This window comes from Andrographis paniculata, unplaced genomic scaffold (assembly GCF_009805555.1).
Source record: "Andrographis paniculata isolate CXL003 unplaced genomic scaffold, ASM980555v1 Contig75END, whole genome shotgun sequence".
Taxonomy (NCBI): Eukaryota; Viridiplantae; Streptophyta; class Magnoliopsida; order Lamiales; family Acanthaceae; genus Andrographis; species Andrographis paniculata.
Genome location: NW_026137612.1, coordinates 905,246 through 927,169, shown reverse-complemented (window position 1 = coordinate 927,169; position 21,924 = coordinate 905,246). Strand labels below are relative to the sequence as shown.

Sequence of the window (21,924 nt, the reverse complement as noted above, 5' to 3'; positions counted from 1 at the left end):
TACCCAACTCAATTAAGATTATAATTATGGGACGGAGGGGAGTATGTTATATAAAATATTAATATATGTTGACAAATCTATTTTATATCCGTGCTATGGATTTATAATTAATGAATTATCTTATATATATTATTGTGGTATTAGTACATGTTAATTATATCTAACAAGTATCATTGCCACCGTAATATGTATTTTATTCACTTAGAAAAGTAACAATTTAATATAAAAATATTGTTTTTTATATATATAAAAAATAAAATAAAAAAAATAATAATTATTATTATTTTTAAGCGTATCATTGACCAGTGGGCTTTTCCATGCGATTGAATACTCAAAAAAACCCAAATAAAAATTGGCCCAATAGACTTAAGAGGCCACCCACCCAATCGAGCAACTTATGGGCTAATAGCATCAATCGGGCCTATGTTTTTTTTAGTTTGGTTTTCACTTTCTTTTTTTTATTTATTTTTTTTTAAAAAGAAAAATTTATAGAAGCTATGTTTGCTTGCATTTTTGGGATAAATTATATAACACTCTTTATACTTTAGTAAAAAATTGTGTTTTATTTACTGCGTGAAACTCTTTGTGTTAATATAAAGTTAGCTTCGCTGATGTTTTATTCTAAATAAAAAAAGACCAAACTTACACAAGTTTTATACAAATAAAAAATATAAAACATATTTTAAATAACTTTTTTAATAAAATGGCAGACGGATGCGATTACGGCTACTCGAACAAGAACAACTTGAATATTTGCAAATTGTGTTACCTTTGCTTATGAATATGATCGATGCTAATGTACCAACACGAAGGAGTTACATTTACCGCGATCGAGAATGGAGGCACAAAGAGTTATGGGCAGACTACCTATCCAAGACACCTTATTTTCCTGCGTCATTTTTCCGCCGGTCATCAATCCTATCATCGTCTCCTTAGTCGGCCATTATTGAACACACTGAAAGAAGGGTGTGACACTTCACTAAAAAATGCAAAATAATAGTTACTTGATGGTTATGGATCATTAACAAGAGTGAATGAGACGAACACATTGTAATCAGTGGAACATAAAAAAGCATCCTATGTTCTTATGTTCGAAATTTTCACGTAGACGAAGGTAAAAAAACCAACCACCAAATAAAAAGGCTCGATGTATATATGAAAATTGATACAGATGGCTTTAAATATGTAATAAATCACTTAAAAACTCGTATAAGAAAACTCGTACAAGCTCGGATAATCTTTATATGTAACAACATATACGTCAATAATGTTCATAACTTTCGATTCCGCGATAAAGTAACTCTTTATTTGTTTCCAAGGCCACCCAACTTGTCCGGGACAATTTGCAGCAAAGAATAAAATAGTGATATAGCATTCTACGGAAGACGATAAGCCATGTTTAGATAAAAGTTTTTACCATTTTTAATGAAAAAACTATTTCCAGTTGCACCTGAAAGCTACATGTTCGAACAAGTGCCTTTACTATAGTGTTCCAAATACAAGCCCGCTTAACATCTAACTCAACTGATTCCTTTAACTTGGAACAAACTTCATCAGGCTCTTGGGGTTCAAGTTCTTTATCTGACCTACAGTTCCCCAAGCTTTCTAACAGAATACAATGCATGTGAAATAGAACAACAAACAAAGTTCAGCAAATAGAAAGTGAAATATCATGTGATAGGCCTCCATTATATTTTGAGACAATACAAACAAAATTTGCTCATTTGAGCCACAAAATGAAATTTTAGAACTTTTATCACATTTTAGCATATAAGCTATGCATGGTGAGAACCTGTTCTTATTAACTTTCAATTAACAGAAAATGATATTTGACATATGAAAGGACAACAGAGTAGCAAAAATCCATAGTGAATTGAACTTCCTCCTCTATGTCGAAACAGTCAATCAACTGCAATAAAAAAAAGCATCAAAGTATCCTTATCTATAGTTCCCCAACAACACAAATGGATAATAGAAGTGCCCACATAATCGATAACCCTAATGCGCTACTCCTTAATAGATTGTCGACAGTCCCAAATCAAGAATACTAAAATCATTTCTCAATCTACTCGCCCTTATACGAATTCTTCTGTACCACACAAATAAATTATTATTGACGCTATATAATTGCAATTTCTCCCTAATTCCTTACATGTATTCAGCCTTTTCTGCGATCCGTTCTTCGATGGTGGGGATCTGCTCCGCCGACAACTTCGTGTCGTCGATCGGGATATTTCCTGGACAATGAAGATCGGTTATTTTCACATCTATGGGACGAATGAGAGAGAAAGAAAATTGGCGAGGATAAATGAAGAGAAAAGGAAATACAGATGATGAAAATGAGAGAACATACCTCCTCCTCCTCCTCCTCCTCCTCGACAAGTCGAAAATATGGCCGTTGAAGATGACAAAAATCGAGTAGGCCCATATCGAAAGGCCAATGACGCCTTCTAAAAAAGGAGTAGTTGCTGAGGTGATAATGGGTCGATTTATGTCCGGTTAAATATTTTTAAATGGGTTAAATTACTCGATCTTAATTCAATTCGTTTATGATCGTGTCAGATTCATATAGACCAGTTTATTATTATGTTGAGTTTGGGTTGACTCGTGTTGACTCGTATATATAATTAAGTCGAATTTTTTAATTTAAATTAAATAATTTTTTTTATATTGTCGTGTTATGTTAGTTTTTATTCGTTTAAGAGTAAATTAGATTGAATTATTTAAAATTGAATTTAATTTAAATTAGTTTATGAGAAAATTATTAAATTATGATTATTTTACATATATAATAAATATATTAATCAATATTAATATATTATAATCGGGTTGTCGTGTCAGGTTCGAGTTGAGAGCCTCAACCCTAACCCGACCCAATTACTATCGTGTCGGATTCGTGTCCACCCGTATATATAATCGGGTTGAAATATTTGACCCAAATCCAATTATTTCGTGTCGGATTATCAGATTGTCTTGTTGAATCAATTTTTATCAGCTCTAGTTGCTACCGCTCTTTTATCATTTTTTTTTTTTTATGTTATCTACCCAGTTTATTGAAGTTTATTAATTAATATATACTAATTAAATAATCATGATATTTTTTCAAACACAAGAAACATAATAGTAGTAGTAGGAGGAGGACCTAAATGAGTAAACTAGATTCAAAATCTTTATTTTCCAAAAGATATTTAATATTAAAGAAATAAAATTATCTTTTAGACTTTCATTTGAAGTAAATAACATGTTTAATTTGATAACATACAATTATAATATAAGTATTACCTAATACATAGAGTGTGTTTTGTTATGATTCCAAATTGAAATTAATGATATTTAATTTTTTTTACTATTTTAATAAAAACATACATTTTTTTTAATAAAATATCATATATTCAGATAAAGACTTAAATTTATATATCATTTAAAATAAGTTTTATTATAATTTAAAATTAAAATCAATATTATTCGTTATGTACAATTTCAATAAGAATAGACAATTTTTTTTTCATAAAATGTAATGAAAAAATACTATCAAATGAAAATTGTTATACACGTAGCACCCACGAAAGTGCTACGTATTAGATATGTATGTTTTTCCTTAACTTCTTTTTGAAGTTATCTGCCTATATATATATATATCTGTTAATCAAAGGAAATATACACTAACGCACACACCCAAGATAATATATATATACATACATACATTATCTAATATATATTATATTTATATAATGCATACACACTTATATCTATTTACATATATTTATATACACAATATATATAATATTATACAATATATAAAATAGTGATTAGTGGTAAAAATAATTAATATTTTATTAATTAATTCTATAATAATATATTACAACAAAAATTTATATTTAGATTTCACTTCAAATTAATTTTAAACTATAATCAATCAAAATAATAATGTAAAAGCCCAAATAACAACAACTACTATAATAATAATAATAATAATAATAATAATTAACAACAAAGTATTTATTTTTCTATTTTATTCTGTTCTATAACAAAGTATCCATTTTTTTTAGTAACTGTACTATATACCTAACATTACACAAATACCTTTACAACTTATATTATATTATACAAATATTATTACTTTTATATCAAACAATACTAATAAGATTATTTTAGTCATTTTTACTTTATTTTTACTATATCTCAATATAATATTAATATTTTTAAAATTTCATATAAAAAATAAATAAATACATAGTTATAGGACAAAAGAATAAATAATAATAATAATAATAATGCAGCTGGAAAATCAGCAAAGGATGAATGGTGGTGGCAGATGAGTTCAAGAATAGATTACATACACTTAATTCAGACAACATTATATATATATACATTATATATATACAATATATATATATGTATGTATGTATATCTAGAGAGAGAAAGGGAAGAGAGAGAGAGAGAGATGTGAATGAATGTGAATAAGATGATAGAATGAGTAGTTGTTAATGGGTTACCTGAATTTGGACCAAACCAAACACCTGTTGTTGCTGCTGTAAAATCAAAAGTACACTGCAAATGCAATTATATTATATAAATAAAAATATGACCAACTTGACAGAATATTATTCAAATTAAAACAACTGTCCCACTTTCTATTTTCAATTGTTCATGCTTTCTGGGCACACATTCACACAGATAAATAAATAAATTAATTAATTTATTATAGTACTAATAATAAAATGGACAAACAATGCATTTGACCATTCAACTTGATGCACAATATGGACACTATTTTAGTATTTTGTTTCTACTTGTGATTCATTTTTATAAGACATCATGAATCATTACTAGTAAAGATATGTTCCTAGAAAATATACGTTTCGTCCGTCTCAATACAATAGTCTTATTTATTATTTTTGTCTGTTTCAAAATAATAGTTTCATTTCTACAAATACTCATATCCAGAGGCGGAACCAGACCAGGATGAAAGTGGAGGCTAATTTTTAAAATTTTGAAACGATCATCATCTATTTTTATCCAATAATTTTATCAATAGAGTTATCATATTTAAAAAATCTTACAAAATATCAATCTACATTGACAACTGCATATTACAAGATGAATTTTGTATTATATAAAATTGATAAATAATAAAAACATTTATTAAAAAAAAGTTGTTAAAAATATCATTTCCGGTGTATTTGGTTGAGAAATTTTTGAAATTTTTTTAATTATTATTTATTACTTTTTTGTTCATATTTATTTTTATATTACCAAAAAATTATTATGATATAAATTTTTTTATTATTCAAAATTTAAATTTTCACATAAATATTCTATCAGTTTTTTTGTAATTTTTTAATTTATTTATTATTTTTTATATTATATATTATAAAATAAAAATAAAAATAAAAATTAAAAATTATAAGGGGGTGGGATGGGAGAGGGGGGCTGGAGCTCCCTTGCCCCCACATACATCCGCCCCTGCTCATATCATTATAAAATTATCTTTATTTTTTTATTATTATTACACAAATGTCACTACTTATACTAATACACTCACAATGACAAAAAAATATTTTATATTCATAATTTTTTATCAATTATTAATATAATATCAATATTTTTTATATTTCGTGTGCAACTCAAATAAGACTATAGTTTTGAGACGAATAAAGTATATAATAGGAGCATTAGAAATCCAATGAAACATTAGCTAGCTAGCTAGGCTGTCCTTTAATGTTTTTTAGCCTGATTTTTACAATTAATAAATGTTTTTTTTTTCTTAAATTGAATATTTATTTTTAAATTTTAAATTTAAAAACAAAACAAATACACCCATGCAAATATATTAAAATATAAAAAAAAGTATTAAAGAAATTATTTTATATGAAAGTTGTATGGTAAATGTAAGGTTTGTTATCCTTGATATTGTATAATTTTTACCATATAATAGCATTGTTATTCAATATTATTATTTACTTTTTAAGTTAATCAAAATTAGATAAATAATCGTACTTAATAGCTAATGATTTCTTTTGTTAGATAATTTGCATTGCAACTACGTCAAATTATTATTATTATTATTATTATTATTATTATTTATTATTATTATTATTATTATTATTATTATTATTATTATTATAATAACGTGAATGCATTACTTATAATTGATGAGTTTGGAAAAATTTTGGTTTGAGTTTGATATGAAAATAATGTTTAATAGGATGTTTTATGAGAGGAAAAAATATATCGTCCAAATAGTAAAATTTGGATAAATTGCGGTAAAGAAACAGAGATTTTGAATTTAATCTTGATTTAAATAGCATTTTAATAAATTGTATTTTAAAAAAATAATATATATAATATATTTTTTAATTGAGAATCTGATGGGTGTGTTTGTCTGGGGGTTTGAATTTTGGATCGGAATTTAAATAGTAAAAATTTTAAATTTTGAATGATGTTATATAAATAAATATTGACATAATGTTTTAAATATAAATTTAATTTTTAGTATAATAAAAATAAATAAATATTTAATTTAATATTTTTGGAGAGAAATTTTTGTATGAATAGTAAATTTCCCGATATCCTTCAAACAATATGTAAAGTTGATATATGAGTTTGCATGTGTATCTTTATTTTTAAAATAATTACATATAAAAGAAAAAAAAATTATTTTAATTATCAAAATCCCCTAACATAAAATAAAATAAAAAGCACTAATGGTATGTTCAGATTTGTTTTCTGTAGTTTCTGTTCTCAAATGGGTATCATACTATGTAAAAAACAATAATAATAATAATAAAAAAAAATCCTATCAATTCAATACATGAATATAATATTTTTATTTAAGCTATTTCATGAAAAATAATTTTTAAATTTTATTTTGCCATCTAATTAAATTTTTTATAAAACTATTTTAGCTATAAAAAAAAAAAAAATCATATTTAAACTATTCTTAAAATTAAAATTACAAGAAAATTCAAATCAAATCATTAAAGAACATACTAATTATTTAACATATTATACCAAACTATAAGCTTTTCATTTTGTTATTTTGAATTATTAATAATTAATCTATCTATTTCTGAATTGTAAATAATGGGTTTGTTTGATTTGAAATTATAGTTTTAATATAAATTTTAGTTTAAATATTATTTTAATTTAAAGTTTTCGAAAAAAAAAATAATGTATATATTACATTTCATGTAAAATTATAATTATATAATTCTTTATTAAGATGTCATTTTTGTCAATACAGTTTTACATACTATTTATTACACATAAAATTCTAATACAAGAAGTAACGAGTATATACATTCCCAATGAAAGGAATATTAAATATTTATTTATATTTTTCAAAATTTTTATTTTAATTATTTTTTTTTTATATAAACGTTTTGATAATTTTGGAGTTTCGGAAATTTTTTAGGTGTGTTTGTTTTATTATTTCAAATAAAAATAATATTATTTAGCTTGTACATTTTTAATAAAAATTATTTTTTCTCACAAAATATGATATAAAAAAAAAAATTCAGTTTCAAATGCAAACCAAACAGGCCCTTGCAATATGTTTGGTTGGTGATTTTTTGTTTGGATTTATTGCTTTAACAATAATTTGAATGTGATGTTTCTAAAAAAAAAAAAGGGATTAATATATTTTCATGAAAAAAAAAATAGTAAAATTTGAAAAATAAAAATTTGAAAAGTAAAAAATTACAAAAAAAAAAAAAAACAATCCATTGAAAATAATAAAAGAAAATTATGTATCTGATGCTAGTATTGGATGATTATACTTTTTTACAAAAATTACAAATTACTTTTGCTAAATCATACAAAAATATCCCCAAAAAAATGTGCATGCAAATCAAATATACATAATTTATTTAAAATATTACATTTAAAATTTTTAATTTACTTAACATATATATTAATGATTTATATATTATTGTGATTAAATTTAAATTCAAATTTGTGGTTAAAGAGATACTTTTAAAAAAATTAGCATTATTTATCAAGGGTATCATTTTTTAATACTCTCTCCGTCTCGAAAAAAAAAAGTATATATCTGTAAAAATTTTAATATTATTATTATTTTGTTATATAGTAAAAAAAGAAAAAATAAAAATAAAAATACCTCAATTGGTATTGTTTAATATAAAAATAATAATATTTTTGTGATATATTATAAATCCTATGGATATTTATTATGTTAGTTAGGTAGTAAAATTATTATATTAGAAAATAACACTTTATTTTGAAACGGACAGAAATATCAAATAACACTCTTCTTTTAGAACGAAAGGGGTACTCCCTTCGTCCTAGATAAATTGTCCACGTTACGGTATATACGAGAATTTAGGTAAAATATAATTAGTAAATAATTAAGAAGTGTATTAGTAAATAATTATAGATTAAGATAACTAAATAGTTTAATTAAAATTAAAAAATTATAAATTATTAATTTTAAAATGTAATTAAAATGTATCATTATATTTCCAAAAAAGAAATAACAAATTATATGAGACGAACTAAAATATAAAAAGTGATAATTTATGTGGGACGAAGAACATATTATTTTATCTCTAAACATATACTTCATTTGTCCGCCTAACGGTCACATTTACCTTTTACGTCTTTTTACGTCATTGTACTTAACATTAAAAATATCCTTATATTTGTATAATTTTTATACAAATATCTTTCTATTAGTATTATATTACACAAATTAATTCTATTTAAATCAAAATGCAAATCAATATTTTAATTTCAAATCAATACTAAACAAATATTTTTTTCCTTTATTATACTAAAAAAAAATGAGATATTTCATTTATTAGAACAGTTTGATTATACTAATTTCATTTATGCTTGCTTTTCCTTTTTATTTATCTAAAAAAGATAGCTATATCTCAGATATTATTTGTTTTTTGCGTTATTTTATTTAATATTAAAAATATTTTTATATTTATATAATTTATTTAATAAATATCATTATATTTGTATTATAAAATAATAATAGAAATATTTATATAATTTTTTTTTAATTTGTATTACATATTAATATAATAATTGATATTAAAAAATCAACACAAAAAAACCAATAACTCTTTTTATAGGCAAAGATAGTGCTCCTTCCGTCCCATAAATATAGTTTTAATTGGATTGAATACGAGATTTAAGAAATATTGATATTATATGGATAGTGGGTAAAAAGTATAGATAAAAGACTTTTTTGCCCTTGTGAGTGTATTAGTGTAAAAAGTAGTGGTAATTGTGTAATAAAAATGAAAAAATAGGGGTAGTTTTATGATGATATGATTATTTATGAAAATAAGACTATTGTTTTAGGACAGACAAAAATGGTAAAGAAGACTATTGCATTGGGACGGAGGGTGTATATTATTTTTCATTTATTGCAAATAATTTATATTCCCTCCGTCCCAATACAATAATCTTCTTTACTATTTTTTTTTCTGTTCCAAAATAATAGTCTTATTTTCATAAATAACCATATTACCATAAGACTACCCTTACTTTTTCATTTTTATTACACAATTGCCACTACTTTTTACACTGATACACTCACAAGGGCAAAAAAATCTTTTATCTATATTTTTTACCAACTACCAATATAATATCAATATTCCTTAAATCTCGTGTCCAACTCAATTAAGACTATAGTTTTGGGACGGAAGAAGTACATATGTTTTTTAATTTATATCCTTCATTATTATATTGATATATATATATATATATATTACAATTATGATCTTACTTCCTTAAGCCACTTATATTCATTAAAATCGATTTGTGCATACATGATTGAGATTGAGTAGACTCCCAATATTGAAAATTTTCGACATAATGAATGACATGAGATGACAGTGATGGAAATGTATTTGTAAATTGTAATAGAATTTGGGGAACAAATGCATTGTACCCTTACTGTTTGTTTCTGTTTTCAATCTTATAATTAATTAATAATATTCCATAAATTAAATTAATTATGTCAAAATACAATGGTCGACTATAGTGTATTATATTATATTTTTTCAATTTTCCAATTATATACTCCCTCCGTTCTCAGATATCATGTCCACGTTGTCGTTTCTGTCCGTCCCACATACTTCAGTTTCCTTTTTTGGAAAATTATTACACACTTTAATTTCATTTTAAATTTTTTAATTTTATTTTTATTTTTTTAATTTTAATTAAACTAATTAGTTATCTTAATCTCAATTTATAATTATTTATATTATAGGATAATTATTTTCACTAATACATTCTTATTTATCTACTAATTACACATCTCTTAAAATACCGTGTTTACAGTGTAGCAGACACGATATCTGGGGCGGAGAGAGTATTAAATTTTGGTCAGAGTATGCACGCACACGTACGAGTAGCAGACACGATATTTGGGACGGAGGAAGTATTAAATTTTGGTCAGAGTATGCACGCACACGTACGAGAACGAGTATATATTCATTCTTATCACATTCGCCATGCAAATTCAAATGCAAATTCAACTTCAAATTCAAATTCAATGTGTACGGACAACATCTGTGCAAACCATATCGTATGTGCATGAATCCACCTTGCAACCAATTCCATACTTTTCCTCTCCATTTTGATGACTTTTGACAAAATAATAGTAGTAATTTAATAATAAAAATAAATTAAATAAATATGTTAAAATATATTAAGAATTAATATATTATATTTATAGTATTTATCTTATTTAAAAGATTTATAGGATTCTTACATTATTTAAATGATTTATACGTTATTTATGAAACTTTATAATTAAAATAAAAAATTTCAATTTCATATTTTAACAAAATAAACAAGTAAAACAACAACACACTCAAACATGTCTGTGTGTTGTACTTTGGAGATCGGATTTTTCTTTGGATAATTTTTTTTTGGATAATTTTTCTTTTTACCATTCATTCATTCGATTTGATTTTTAATAAAATATATTATTTTTTAATAAATATTACATAAAAAAATATTATTTAAGCTAAATTTATATCACTGTCAAAATTTCAAAATAAAATCAAACAAACTCTATAATTGTTTTGAAAATTGTGGTTATAGCATTTAATTATCTATATCAAACAATGCCATCGTTGTTGTCCTTTGATTGGACTTGTGACATTGTTATATTGACATCTTAAATAATTTATTTATTTATTTTCTAAAAAATGGATTATTATTAAAATTCAAGAAAATATTAATGATAGTACCTAAAAGTATGCAAGTTCATGAACTAGATAGGTAAAGTTTAGGTAACAACAAATATACAATGAAAATTTGAGAAATATATTTGGGTGTGTTTGTTTGGGGGATTGGATTTTAAATTCACTATTCATTTTATTTCTCCCCCAAAACATCAAATCAAACACATATTTTTTATTTTTTATATTATACTAAAAATTAATTTTACATTTAAAATATCACATCAACATCTATTTATATCATATCATACAACTATTCAAATTCAAAATTTTTACTATTCAAATCCCAACTCAAAATCCAATCCCCCAAACAAACACACCCAAAAAATAAAAACATGGGTTGAAGGCTTTTCTTCAAAGTGTATTCTCTAAAAAGATAAGTTTAACACTTGTTTCTCTTAATATACTATTTCCTCCGTCCCAAAAATATAGTCTTATTGTGTTGGACACAATATTTAAAGAATATTGATATTATATTGGTAGTTGATAAAATGTGGATAAATGACTTTTTTGCCCTTGTTAGTATATTAGTGTAAAAAATAGTGACAATTCTATAATAATAATGAAAAAGTAGGGATAGTTTTACGGTGATATGGTTATTTATGAAAATAAGACTATTGTTTTGGAACAGACAAAAATAGTAAACAAGACTATTGTATTGAGACGGAGGGAGTATTTTGTAGGTGAACAATGACAAATAAGGACGGTGAAATTCAAACACGGACTTTTTAACTCTGTTACTATATTAAATGACAATTTCATTTAAAAATTTAAATTTACATCATTTATTTATTTATATACAAGATAGTCAACTAACTATATTTTTTCGACAAATGATCTCACCATTCTTGAATTTACTTGCAAAGAACTCAGAGAGTGATTTAAAATTTTGACACAATAAATAAATTAAAAATAATACTCCCTTCGTCCCTTAACAATCTATCCATTTTTTTATTTTAGTCTGTCTCATAACAAAGTTTTCATTTCCTTTTTTAGTAATTCTATGATCTACCTAACATTACAAATATCCTTTCAATTTACGATATATTATACAAATATTATTACTTTTATATCATACAATACTAAGAGGGTTAATTTAGTATTTTTACATTTATTTCTACTTTATCTCAATATAATACTAATATTTCTAAAACTCCGTGCAAAAAGCAAATAGATATATAAATATTGGACGGAGGGAGTATTAAATAATAACATCAATATTAGCAAAATACAAATTATTATTGATACTATAGAGAAAATAATAATATAATACTCTCTCAGTCCTTTAATAAGATCCTCTCCAACCTACGAACTCTATTTACACAATTTTAACTTAAAAAATAAAATTTTTACAGTATTTTTTTCCAACTCACAATTTTATTTTTTACTTCAAAAAAAATATTTTATATTATTTTAAATCAATTTTTATATCTGCAATTAATATTATTTTTATAAAAAAAATTAAAAAAACTAATATAATATATTAAAATTGAAAAAAGAATGAAAATGTCAAAACTGCATTGTTACAGTGCAACACAACTGTAGCATCGCCAATTTTTTGCGTCAAATTTGGCGACTCTAACCGACGCCAAATCTACAATCCAGTGTCATGTATGACGTTGGGTTAAAGATGCCCTAAAGTAACTATTTGTTTTATGCGTTTATTGTAATTAGTATTAAAAATACATTTACATTTGTATAGTATTTTATACAAATATTATTGCATTTTTATTATACAATATTAATAGAGATATTTTTAGTTTTTTTTCTCTTAATTTATACTCCCTCCGTCCCATATACCATGTCCACGTTGCCGTTTCTATTTGTCCCATATACTATGTCACTTTCTTTTTTTGGAAAATGATTATACACTTTAATCTCTTTTTAAACTTTTTAATTTTATTTTTTTAAAATTTTAATTAAACTAATTAGTTATCTTAATATTAATTTATAGTTATTTATATTATAGGATAATTATTTTCACTAATACATTCTTAATTATCTACTAATAACACAACTCCTAAAATACTGTATCTACATTGTAGCAGACACGGTATGTGAGACGGAGGTAGTACTATTTTTGAAAATAAGATTAATATCAAAGTTCGATAAGCAAAAAGCAAATAAATACTTAATTATGGAACGTTAGTAATATATTTTTGTATATCTATACTTTAAAAATATAAATTAATTAAATTGCATTCTAATTATTTGGATATTAATCCTATTTGAAAATTTAAATAATCCACTAATTCTTTTAGATAATAATGACATTTCATATTTGAAATGAAGTACATTAATTATTTTACTATTAACACAATTATAGGTAAACTGTATTTTAGTCCCGTAATTAGATTCATTTATCATTTTAGTTTCGTAATTAGAGATGTCTTAAAATAGTCTCGTAATTGAATTTCTTTTCAATTTAATCTTCAATGCCTATGTGGTATCTGTGTAGCAAATTAGATGACACGTGTTGGCCAAATTAGTTCTACGTGGCTGACACGTAGACAATTTTTAATTTTAAATAAACAATAAAATTAAATATATAAAAATAAAATAAAATAATAAAATTTTAAATTTTAAATTAAAAAATTAGAAAAAAATTATCAACATATCCGTCGTGTCAGCGTCACGTGGCCGCTACATTAATAATTTTTACTTTTTTAAATATAAAAATATAAAATATAAAAATTAAAAATAAAAAATAAAAAATAAAAACTATCTATATATCCGTCTAAGTCAGCGCCTTGACCTTTAATAATTTATATATTAATATATTTTTCAATTATATTTTATATTTTATTTTTAATATAAAAAATATAAATGATCCACATAGCCGCTCATTGACCTGGCGAACATATAGATAATTTTTATTTTGTTTTTTAATTTTTTATATTAATTTTTATTTTTAATTTTTAATATTTTTATATATTTAATTTTACTATTTATTTATATTTTATTAAAAAATAAAAATAAAAATTATCCACATGTAAAAAATTCTACTTACGAAACTCTTTTAAGACAATTTTCAATTACGAGAAAATGATAAATAAATCCAATTACCAAATTAAAAAGATAATTTATCCCACAATTATTTATTTATAAAAAAAATAAATTAATGGTGACAAATGACACCACATGAATATGGCTCTGAAAGAACCATTCTCCAATCCTAGCAATCCATTAATTTTTACATTTCATATATTTTCTCTTTTCACTACATCTGCAAAATATTTTTTCTATTTTATATCCGTAACGGAAAACTCATTTCAAATCTTTTACTATTAATTTTTATTTTCACACACACATATATATATATATTGTGTTTTTATTTATTTATTATGATATAGGCATAATTAATTATAAATTAAATATATTCTATTGTTAATATAATTTTATATTATTTAATTATGTTAAAATTTATAATAATAATAATTTATTCAAAAAATTAAATATTTTTGTTAATATTGATTTGTTTAATAAAATCGAATAATACTTGTGTATTCATATATTTGATAATTTAAATTAATAAAACTTATTTAATATTGGTATGATTTTATAAAATATTTATAAATTTAAAAAAATCTTACAAAATTAAAATTTAATAACAAATTTAATATTTCATCTAAGATTACATTTAATTTTTTTGCCTCATTTACTTAATATTAAAAATATTATATAATTTTTTTTTTTTACAAATATCATTCTATTAGTATTATAAGAGACTAATAGAAATATTTTTGTCATTTTTTCTTAATTTGTATTACATTTTGATATAATAATTAATATTAAATATCAACGCACAAAAAACGAAAAGAAAAACTGGCCTTGTCCTTGAACATGGTAATTTATATTGTTATTATCATTTTTATAAACTCAGTTTTTATTACATCAATCCTATTAAAATAATTAAATATTTATTAAAAAGATAACGAGTAATTCAACATTGCAATGAAAGCAGTGGATCATGTGTTGAGGCACATATTAGTTCAACACAATATTGTCTTTAATCAATATTTAGTTATTTTAATTAAATTAATATTCCCTTCGGTCCACATAATTTCTTCATATTTTTATTTTCATCCGTCTCACATAATTTGTCATTTCATTTTTTGGAAAATTAATTATACACTTTAATCATATTTTAAAATTTAATTTTTTTTAATCTTAATTAAACTATTTAGTTATCTTAATCTTAATCTATAATTATTTTTAATAAATAAAAATTATTTTTACTAATACATTTCTTAATTACTTACTAATTATATTATTCCTTAAATTCTCGTGTCTACAGTAATACACTCATATTTTAATCAATATTTAATTATTTTAATTAAATTAAATCCAAAATAATAATTATGATTTGATTCAGCAGTGGTAAAATGCTAAATTTACCATATAGTCAAAGTTGTGGTGAATTAATATGTGCTGTCGGTACCAAAACTATAGTTTGGGTTGTGTTTGGTACGAGATTTAAGGAATATTGATACTCCCTCTGTTCCACATACCATATTTGCTACACTGTAGACACAATATTTTAGGAGGGGTGTAATTAGTAGATAATTAAAAATGTATTAGTGAAAATAATTATTCTATAATATAAATGATTATAAATTAAGATTAACATAACTAATTAGTTTAATTAAAATTAAAAAAATAAATTAAAAAGTTTAAAATAAAATTAAAGTGTATAATCATTTTCCAAAAAAGAAAGTGATATGGGATGTGGAATGGATAGAAACGGCAACGTGGATATGGTATGTGGGACGGATGAAGTATTATATTGGTAGCGGGTGAAAAGTATGGATAAAAGATTTTTTTGTCCTTGTAAATATATTAGTGTAAAAAGTAGTGTCAATTGTGTAATAATAATGAGAAAGTAAATGTAATTTTACAGTGATATGATTCTTAATAGAAATAAGACTGTTGTTTTGGAACGGAAGAAAAATAGTAAACAAGAATTTTATATTGGGACGAAAAGAGTATATTTAAAGGGTCTCATTTACTTTTTACTTGTTCATATTTAAATAATAATTATTATATGAAAATATTGTACAAATTAAGAAAAAATAACAATACATATATTAGTATTTTATAATACTATTATAATGATATTTGAGTAAAAACAAATATAAAAATAATTTAATGTTAAGTACAATAATGCAAAAAAAAATAAAATTCTAGTGCAGAATAGAGGGAATATATGAATGTTGGTTATGTAAAATATAGTCCTTTTAAGCGTTTGTTAGATTTGATTTTTTTTTTTTTTTAATTTTAAAATTAATTCAAATAATATTTTGGTATAATGTTTTTGAAAGAAAAATACATTTTTAAGGTTGATTTGAATAATAATTCAAGATATACAAAAATTAATCTTGATATTAATTTAAATTTAATTAATTAAAAATGCCTATTAAATTCAACATTGCTGAATTAATGAATATTTTCAGAAGATTCACTTCAGAAAGAAAATATTAGAAATTGAATAATAAAACAAAATTGATTTAAATATAATATTAATAGTATTATTTTAATATCAAATTTAATAATAAAAAAACAGGACACACAGTAATTTCTAGGCAGGGAGGGGTTGAAATATAATATAGTGGCTGCTGAATCCTCAACCAAATTAGGGAGTACAATAGCAGTAGAATTTTTTTTATTTTTTATTTTTTAAAATTATTATTATTTAAATAAAATTTAGAAAACAAGAAATCCATAGGCAAATCAAGAAATCCTCACTTTTTTATTTTATTTTATTTTATTTATTACCATCAAATTTATTTTCGTTTTTATAGTAAAAAATAATATCTCCATCTCAAATACCATGTCTGCTACACTGTAGACACAATATTTCAGGAGGAGTATAATTAGTAGATAATTAAGAATGCATTAGTAAAAATAATTATTTTATAATATAATCAATTATAAATTAAGATTAAGATAACTAATTAGTTTAATTAAAATTAAAAAAAAATTAAAAATTTAAAATGAGATTAAAGTGTGTAATCATTTTTAAAAAAGGAAAGTGACATGGTATGTGGAACGGACAGAAACGGCAACATGGACATGGTATCTGGGACGGAAGGAGTATTATTTTTTCTATTTTTTCTTTATCTAAAAAAATAAGAAATTTTATTTTTACTTATTTTTTTTTAAAATTCGTGTCCGATCAAATAAGCAACGGTTATTATTTATATACTTCCTCCGTCCCATTGAAACGTTGCCATTTTTTATTTTTGTCCGTCCTAAAACAAGGTTACCATTTTCTAATTTAGTAATTGTACTACTTATCTAGCATAATAAATATTATTTCAATTTATAATATATTACATAAATATCATTATTTTTATATTATACTATATTAATAGAAATATTTTTATTTTTTTTATTATAATCTAATATAATATTAATATTAAAAAAAATTTTTGCAAAAAACAAACGCTACTGTATCACCGATAGGAGGAAGTATATATATATGGTATAGATTATTCCCATTGTACAATGCACCGGGACCAGGTTTTAGCCTGTATGGAAGAACAGGTCCAGCCGGTTAAAATTGCAGTACAAGTGGCAGCACAGAGACAAACTGTCAGTAACTGGGCCCGCCGGTTGCCGGTCACGATTCATTGAACTATGTAAAGATTTGAGAGCAGAGAGGCTTGCGTTCGGCCATCATCATGTATCTAAAGACTTTTGACACCTCACCTACTTGCACTCTCTCTCCTCTCTTTCTCTCTCCTTCTGCTCGTACATTTTACATTATTATATTTTTATTTTAATTTGTGTATTCATGCATTTCGCATTTCTTGGGGGATTATATATTATTGCAAGTACATTGAAGACTGCTCTGTGCAAAGGAGAAAAGGGTTTTCTTCTTCCCTTTCTTTTCCTCTCTTTTTATTTTTTGGTTTTTACCCTTTTTTTTCCCTTTGGGGTTGTGGCGTTTGTTTCGTCGTCGTTCAATTGAATCGAATCGAAGTGTTTGGCGATTTACACCGTGGAATGCTAATATTGATTGAGATCTTGATCTGGGCTTTCGTTTTGTTGAGGGATTTTGCTGTTTTTCCTCTTGTTTGGGGATTTTCGTCTCTGGATCATCTTCAGCCATGCCTGCTCTTGTTAATTACCGAGGTGGGTTTAGGTGTTTGAGTTTGAGATTTGGTTTGTTTTAATTTTGATTTTTGATTTGGATCTTGATTGATTGCTTGTTGCCCAATTAGTCGATTAGGGTTTCGTTTCTTGGATTCTTGCCTAATTAATCCTATTTCTGGCTATGGATTTTGGTATTTCAGTAAATTTGTTTTGAAAATTGGGGAAATTTCTGACTGTTTGTGCCCTAATTTCGTCAGGCGATCACAGTGATTTCCACGCCGGAGGTTACTCCTGCGCCGGCGACTCCGGCGTCGTCTTCTCCATCGCCTCCGGCGTCGAGGTCTACTGCCCGCCGCGGAAGCGCTCGCGGATCGCCGGGCCGTGGATCGTCGGCGGGGAATCGTTCCACGACAAGCGCCCGTCTCTCGACGGGCTGCCGGACGAGTGCCTTTTCGAGATTCTCCGGCGGCTGCCCGCCGGACGGGAGAGGAGCATCTCCGCCTGCGTCTCCAAACGCTGGCTGACGGTGCTCAGCAACGTCCGGACCTCCGAGTTCTCGCAGGGCTCCGCCGCCGGCGCTCCGGCGGCCGACGAGGATGCTGACATGGAGTGCGACGGATGTCTCACGAGGTGTGTGGAAGGGAAGAAAGCAACCGATCTAAGGCTCGCCGCCATTGCCGTCGGAACTTCCGGCCGCGGCGGGCTTGGAAAGCTTTCGATCAGAGGAAGCAGCTCTTTTCCGGCGGTCAGCGACGCCGGCCTGGCGGCGATTGCCCGCAGCTGCCCGTCGCTTAGGGATCTTTCGATGTGGAATGTAGCTTCAGTCACCGACGACGGTCTCTTTGAAATCGGCCGCGAATGCCGATCGCTGGAAAAGCTCGATCTCTGCCAATGCCCGTCGATTTCGAACAAGGGCTTATCTGCAATCGCCGAAAACTGCCCTAACATTACAGCATTGACAATCGAATCGTGCCCGGGAATCGGGAACGAGGGTCTTCAATCAGTGGCGAAGTTCTGCCGAAAATTACAGTCGATTTCGATCAAAGACTGCGGCCGCGTCGGCGATCAGGGCATTGCTAGTTTAATGTCGTCGGGATCGTCAGCATTGACGAAACTGAAGCTTCAGGGCCTAAACATCGGCGATTATTCGATCGCCGTAATCGGGCATTACGGAAAGGCGATTACGAATCTCGTCTTGTCGGGACTTCAGAATGTGAGCCAGAAGGGCTTTTGGGTGATGGGCAATGCCCGCGGATTACGCACATTGTTGTCGTTGACCATCACCGCGTGCCGCGGATTGACAGATACGAGCCTCGAAGCTGTCGGAAAAGGCTGTCTGAATTTGAAACATATGTGCCTTAGGAAATGCTCGATCGTCTCCGATAAAGGGCTCGTTGCTTTTGCGAAGGCCGCAGGCGTTCTCGAGAGCTTACAATTGGAGGAGTGTAATAGAATTACTCAAATCGGAATGTTGACGGCGCTTTCGAGCTCGAGCTTTAAATTGAAAAGCGTTGCGGTAATAAAGTGTATGGGAATTAAGGATTTAGCTTCGGATTATCCGACGATGTTGTCGCCGTGCGAGTCGCTCCGATCGTTGTCGATTCGGAACTGTCCTGGGTTCGGGAGCACGAGCTTGGCGACGGTCGGGCGGCTCTGCCCGCAGCTCCAGCAATTGGATCTAAGCGGGCTTCGTCGGATCACCGATGATGGCCTCCGGCCGCTCGTCGAGTGTTCCGAGAAGGGACTTGTAAAGGTCAATCTAAGCGACTGCTCGAATCTAACCGACGAAGTGGTGTTCGCGCTAACGAGAATGCACGGCGAGACGCTCGAGCTGCTAAATCTCTGCGGTTGTTCGAAAATTACCGACGCAAGTCTTGCCGCGCTCGCAAACGCCTGCCCGTTGCTCAACGATCTCGACGTTTCGAAGTGTCGTGTTACTGATTCGGGTGTCGTCGCGCTGTCGCGCGGTGTGCAGTCGAATCTGCAGATCCTATCATTGTCGGGATGCTCGATGGTGTCGAACAAGAGCGCCCCGGCGCTCGAGAAGCTCGGAACGACGCTCGTCGGGCTGAATCTCCAGCATTGCCATTCGATCAGCGGCCACGCGATTGAGTTGCTTACCGAGAGCTTGTGGAGATGCGATATTCTGTCGTAAAATCGAGTAGCTTTTTTCCCGCCGCCGCTGCGCTCGACTTGATTCGATTGGACTCGGTTGTTTTCCGGAGAGACCCGGGGGCGAACACCCACTTTTTTTGCAGGCTGCCTTGTATTTGACAAGCCTGTTGAAACCTTTTTAGCCGAACCCGTCGATCATCGATTGATCAGATCGGCTGCCCCCGTTTTGTTCGCCTCCGGTCTCTTGCACTAAACTGGGTCTGTCCCGATTTCAGGTTTCCCATCGCGGCGCTCTCCACCCGAGTTTGTATCATCGATCGTTTATTTTGCTCGTATGTGTCCGTTTCAAGTGTTTCGATTTCGATGTTCGGGTTTAAGGTTAGGTTAAGTTAAGGTAGTGTGTCGTGGAAGACGGTTTGCCGAGTAGTTGCGTTGTCGGTGCCCGATTTTAGAGCGAGGAAGCCGCCTCTCCGTCGAGGGATCGACGGCCGCCGCCGGAACAGCCATGGCTGTTTTTTTTTTTACGTTCTCCGGCGGTGGTTTTTGGATGAGATTTTCTTACTAGTTGTAGTAAGTTAAGTCTTGTTTGTTTTGGTGCTTTTTCGCTCTATTTGAGTGTGTTCATTGTACTATGCAACTGCTCAATTCCTTTTTCCACATATGTAATGTAATGTAATGTAATGAAGTGTAATTTTAGTGATGTAATGAATAAACTTGTTGTTTGTGTCAATTTCTTTTCCATTTACAACTTATCAACCAAACAACATCACACATTTGAATTCAATGTACTGACGACAGTGGTAGGCCAGACAATGTTTGATTGTTTTCTTTTCATTTACAAACTACTACAATGCAATGAATCCATTTACTATAATCCTAAATAAATAATTTTGTATTTAGTAGATGTTCAGCATTCTTTTTTTCAAAAGTATGTTAAAATAATATTTGAAATATTGGTTCATGTAGACTTGTCAAAACTTTTACTATTACATAACTAATATATAATACTGGTATGTTTCTTTAAGCCAGTTTTCCAAAATTTTATTATTTGGAGTCTTCATTTCTCGATAAAAATATATTTTTTAATTTCACAAAATATCCTATTAAATATTATTTTCATACCAAACCTAAACTATTTTTTTTCCAAACTCATCAAAAGAAACACACCCGTAATAAGAAGTTATAGAAGAAAGATGACTTCAACAAACACATTTTTATTAGACAATTACTACTACTTTATTAAGGGAGACCTTGGAAATATTAACACTGCTTTTGTTTGCGTTTTTTCGGGTGTTTGTGTACTCTATATGGATATTTTGATTGATCAAACAGTAAATTACAGTATTAACAAGTAAATAAAGTTAGCAATCATGTTAATGTAGTGTATATGAAGTAATAGGTCAATGTGAAAAGTTTTTACTATTTCGTTACACTCCCCATTTTTCAAGAAACTTCTATTAAACATGTCAGATTACTTTTTTAA

At 27.4% G+C, this 21,924-nt stretch overlaps 1 protein-coding gene across 1 annotated transcript; it reads left to right on the top strand.

The window, feature by feature from the left end:
• Positions 1-17,929: 17,929 nt before the first annotated feature.
• On the top strand, positions 17,930-21,171 carry LOC127266297 (EIN3-binding F-box protein 1-like). Its single transcript, XM_051296490.1, has 2 exons — positions 17,930-18,365; positions 18,584-21,171. Exons 1-2 carry the CDS (start codon positions 18,341-18,343, stop codon positions 20,479-20,481), a joined length of 1,923 nt encoding a protein of 640 aa, XP_051152447.1. The 5' UTR covers positions 17,930-18,340; the 3' UTR covers positions 20,482-21,171.
• Positions 21,172-21,924: the final 753 nt, after the last annotated feature.

Excerpts from the sequence above, each read along its gene's own strand:
- LOC127266297 (XM_051296490.1), top strand. The coding sequence starts at position 18,341 with ATGCCTGCTCTTGTTAATTACCGAG. Across the intron at positions 18,366-18,583 it reads TGCTCTTGTTAATTACCGAG|GCGATCACAGTGATTTCCAC; the intron begins GTGGGTTTAGGT and ends TAATTTCGTCAG.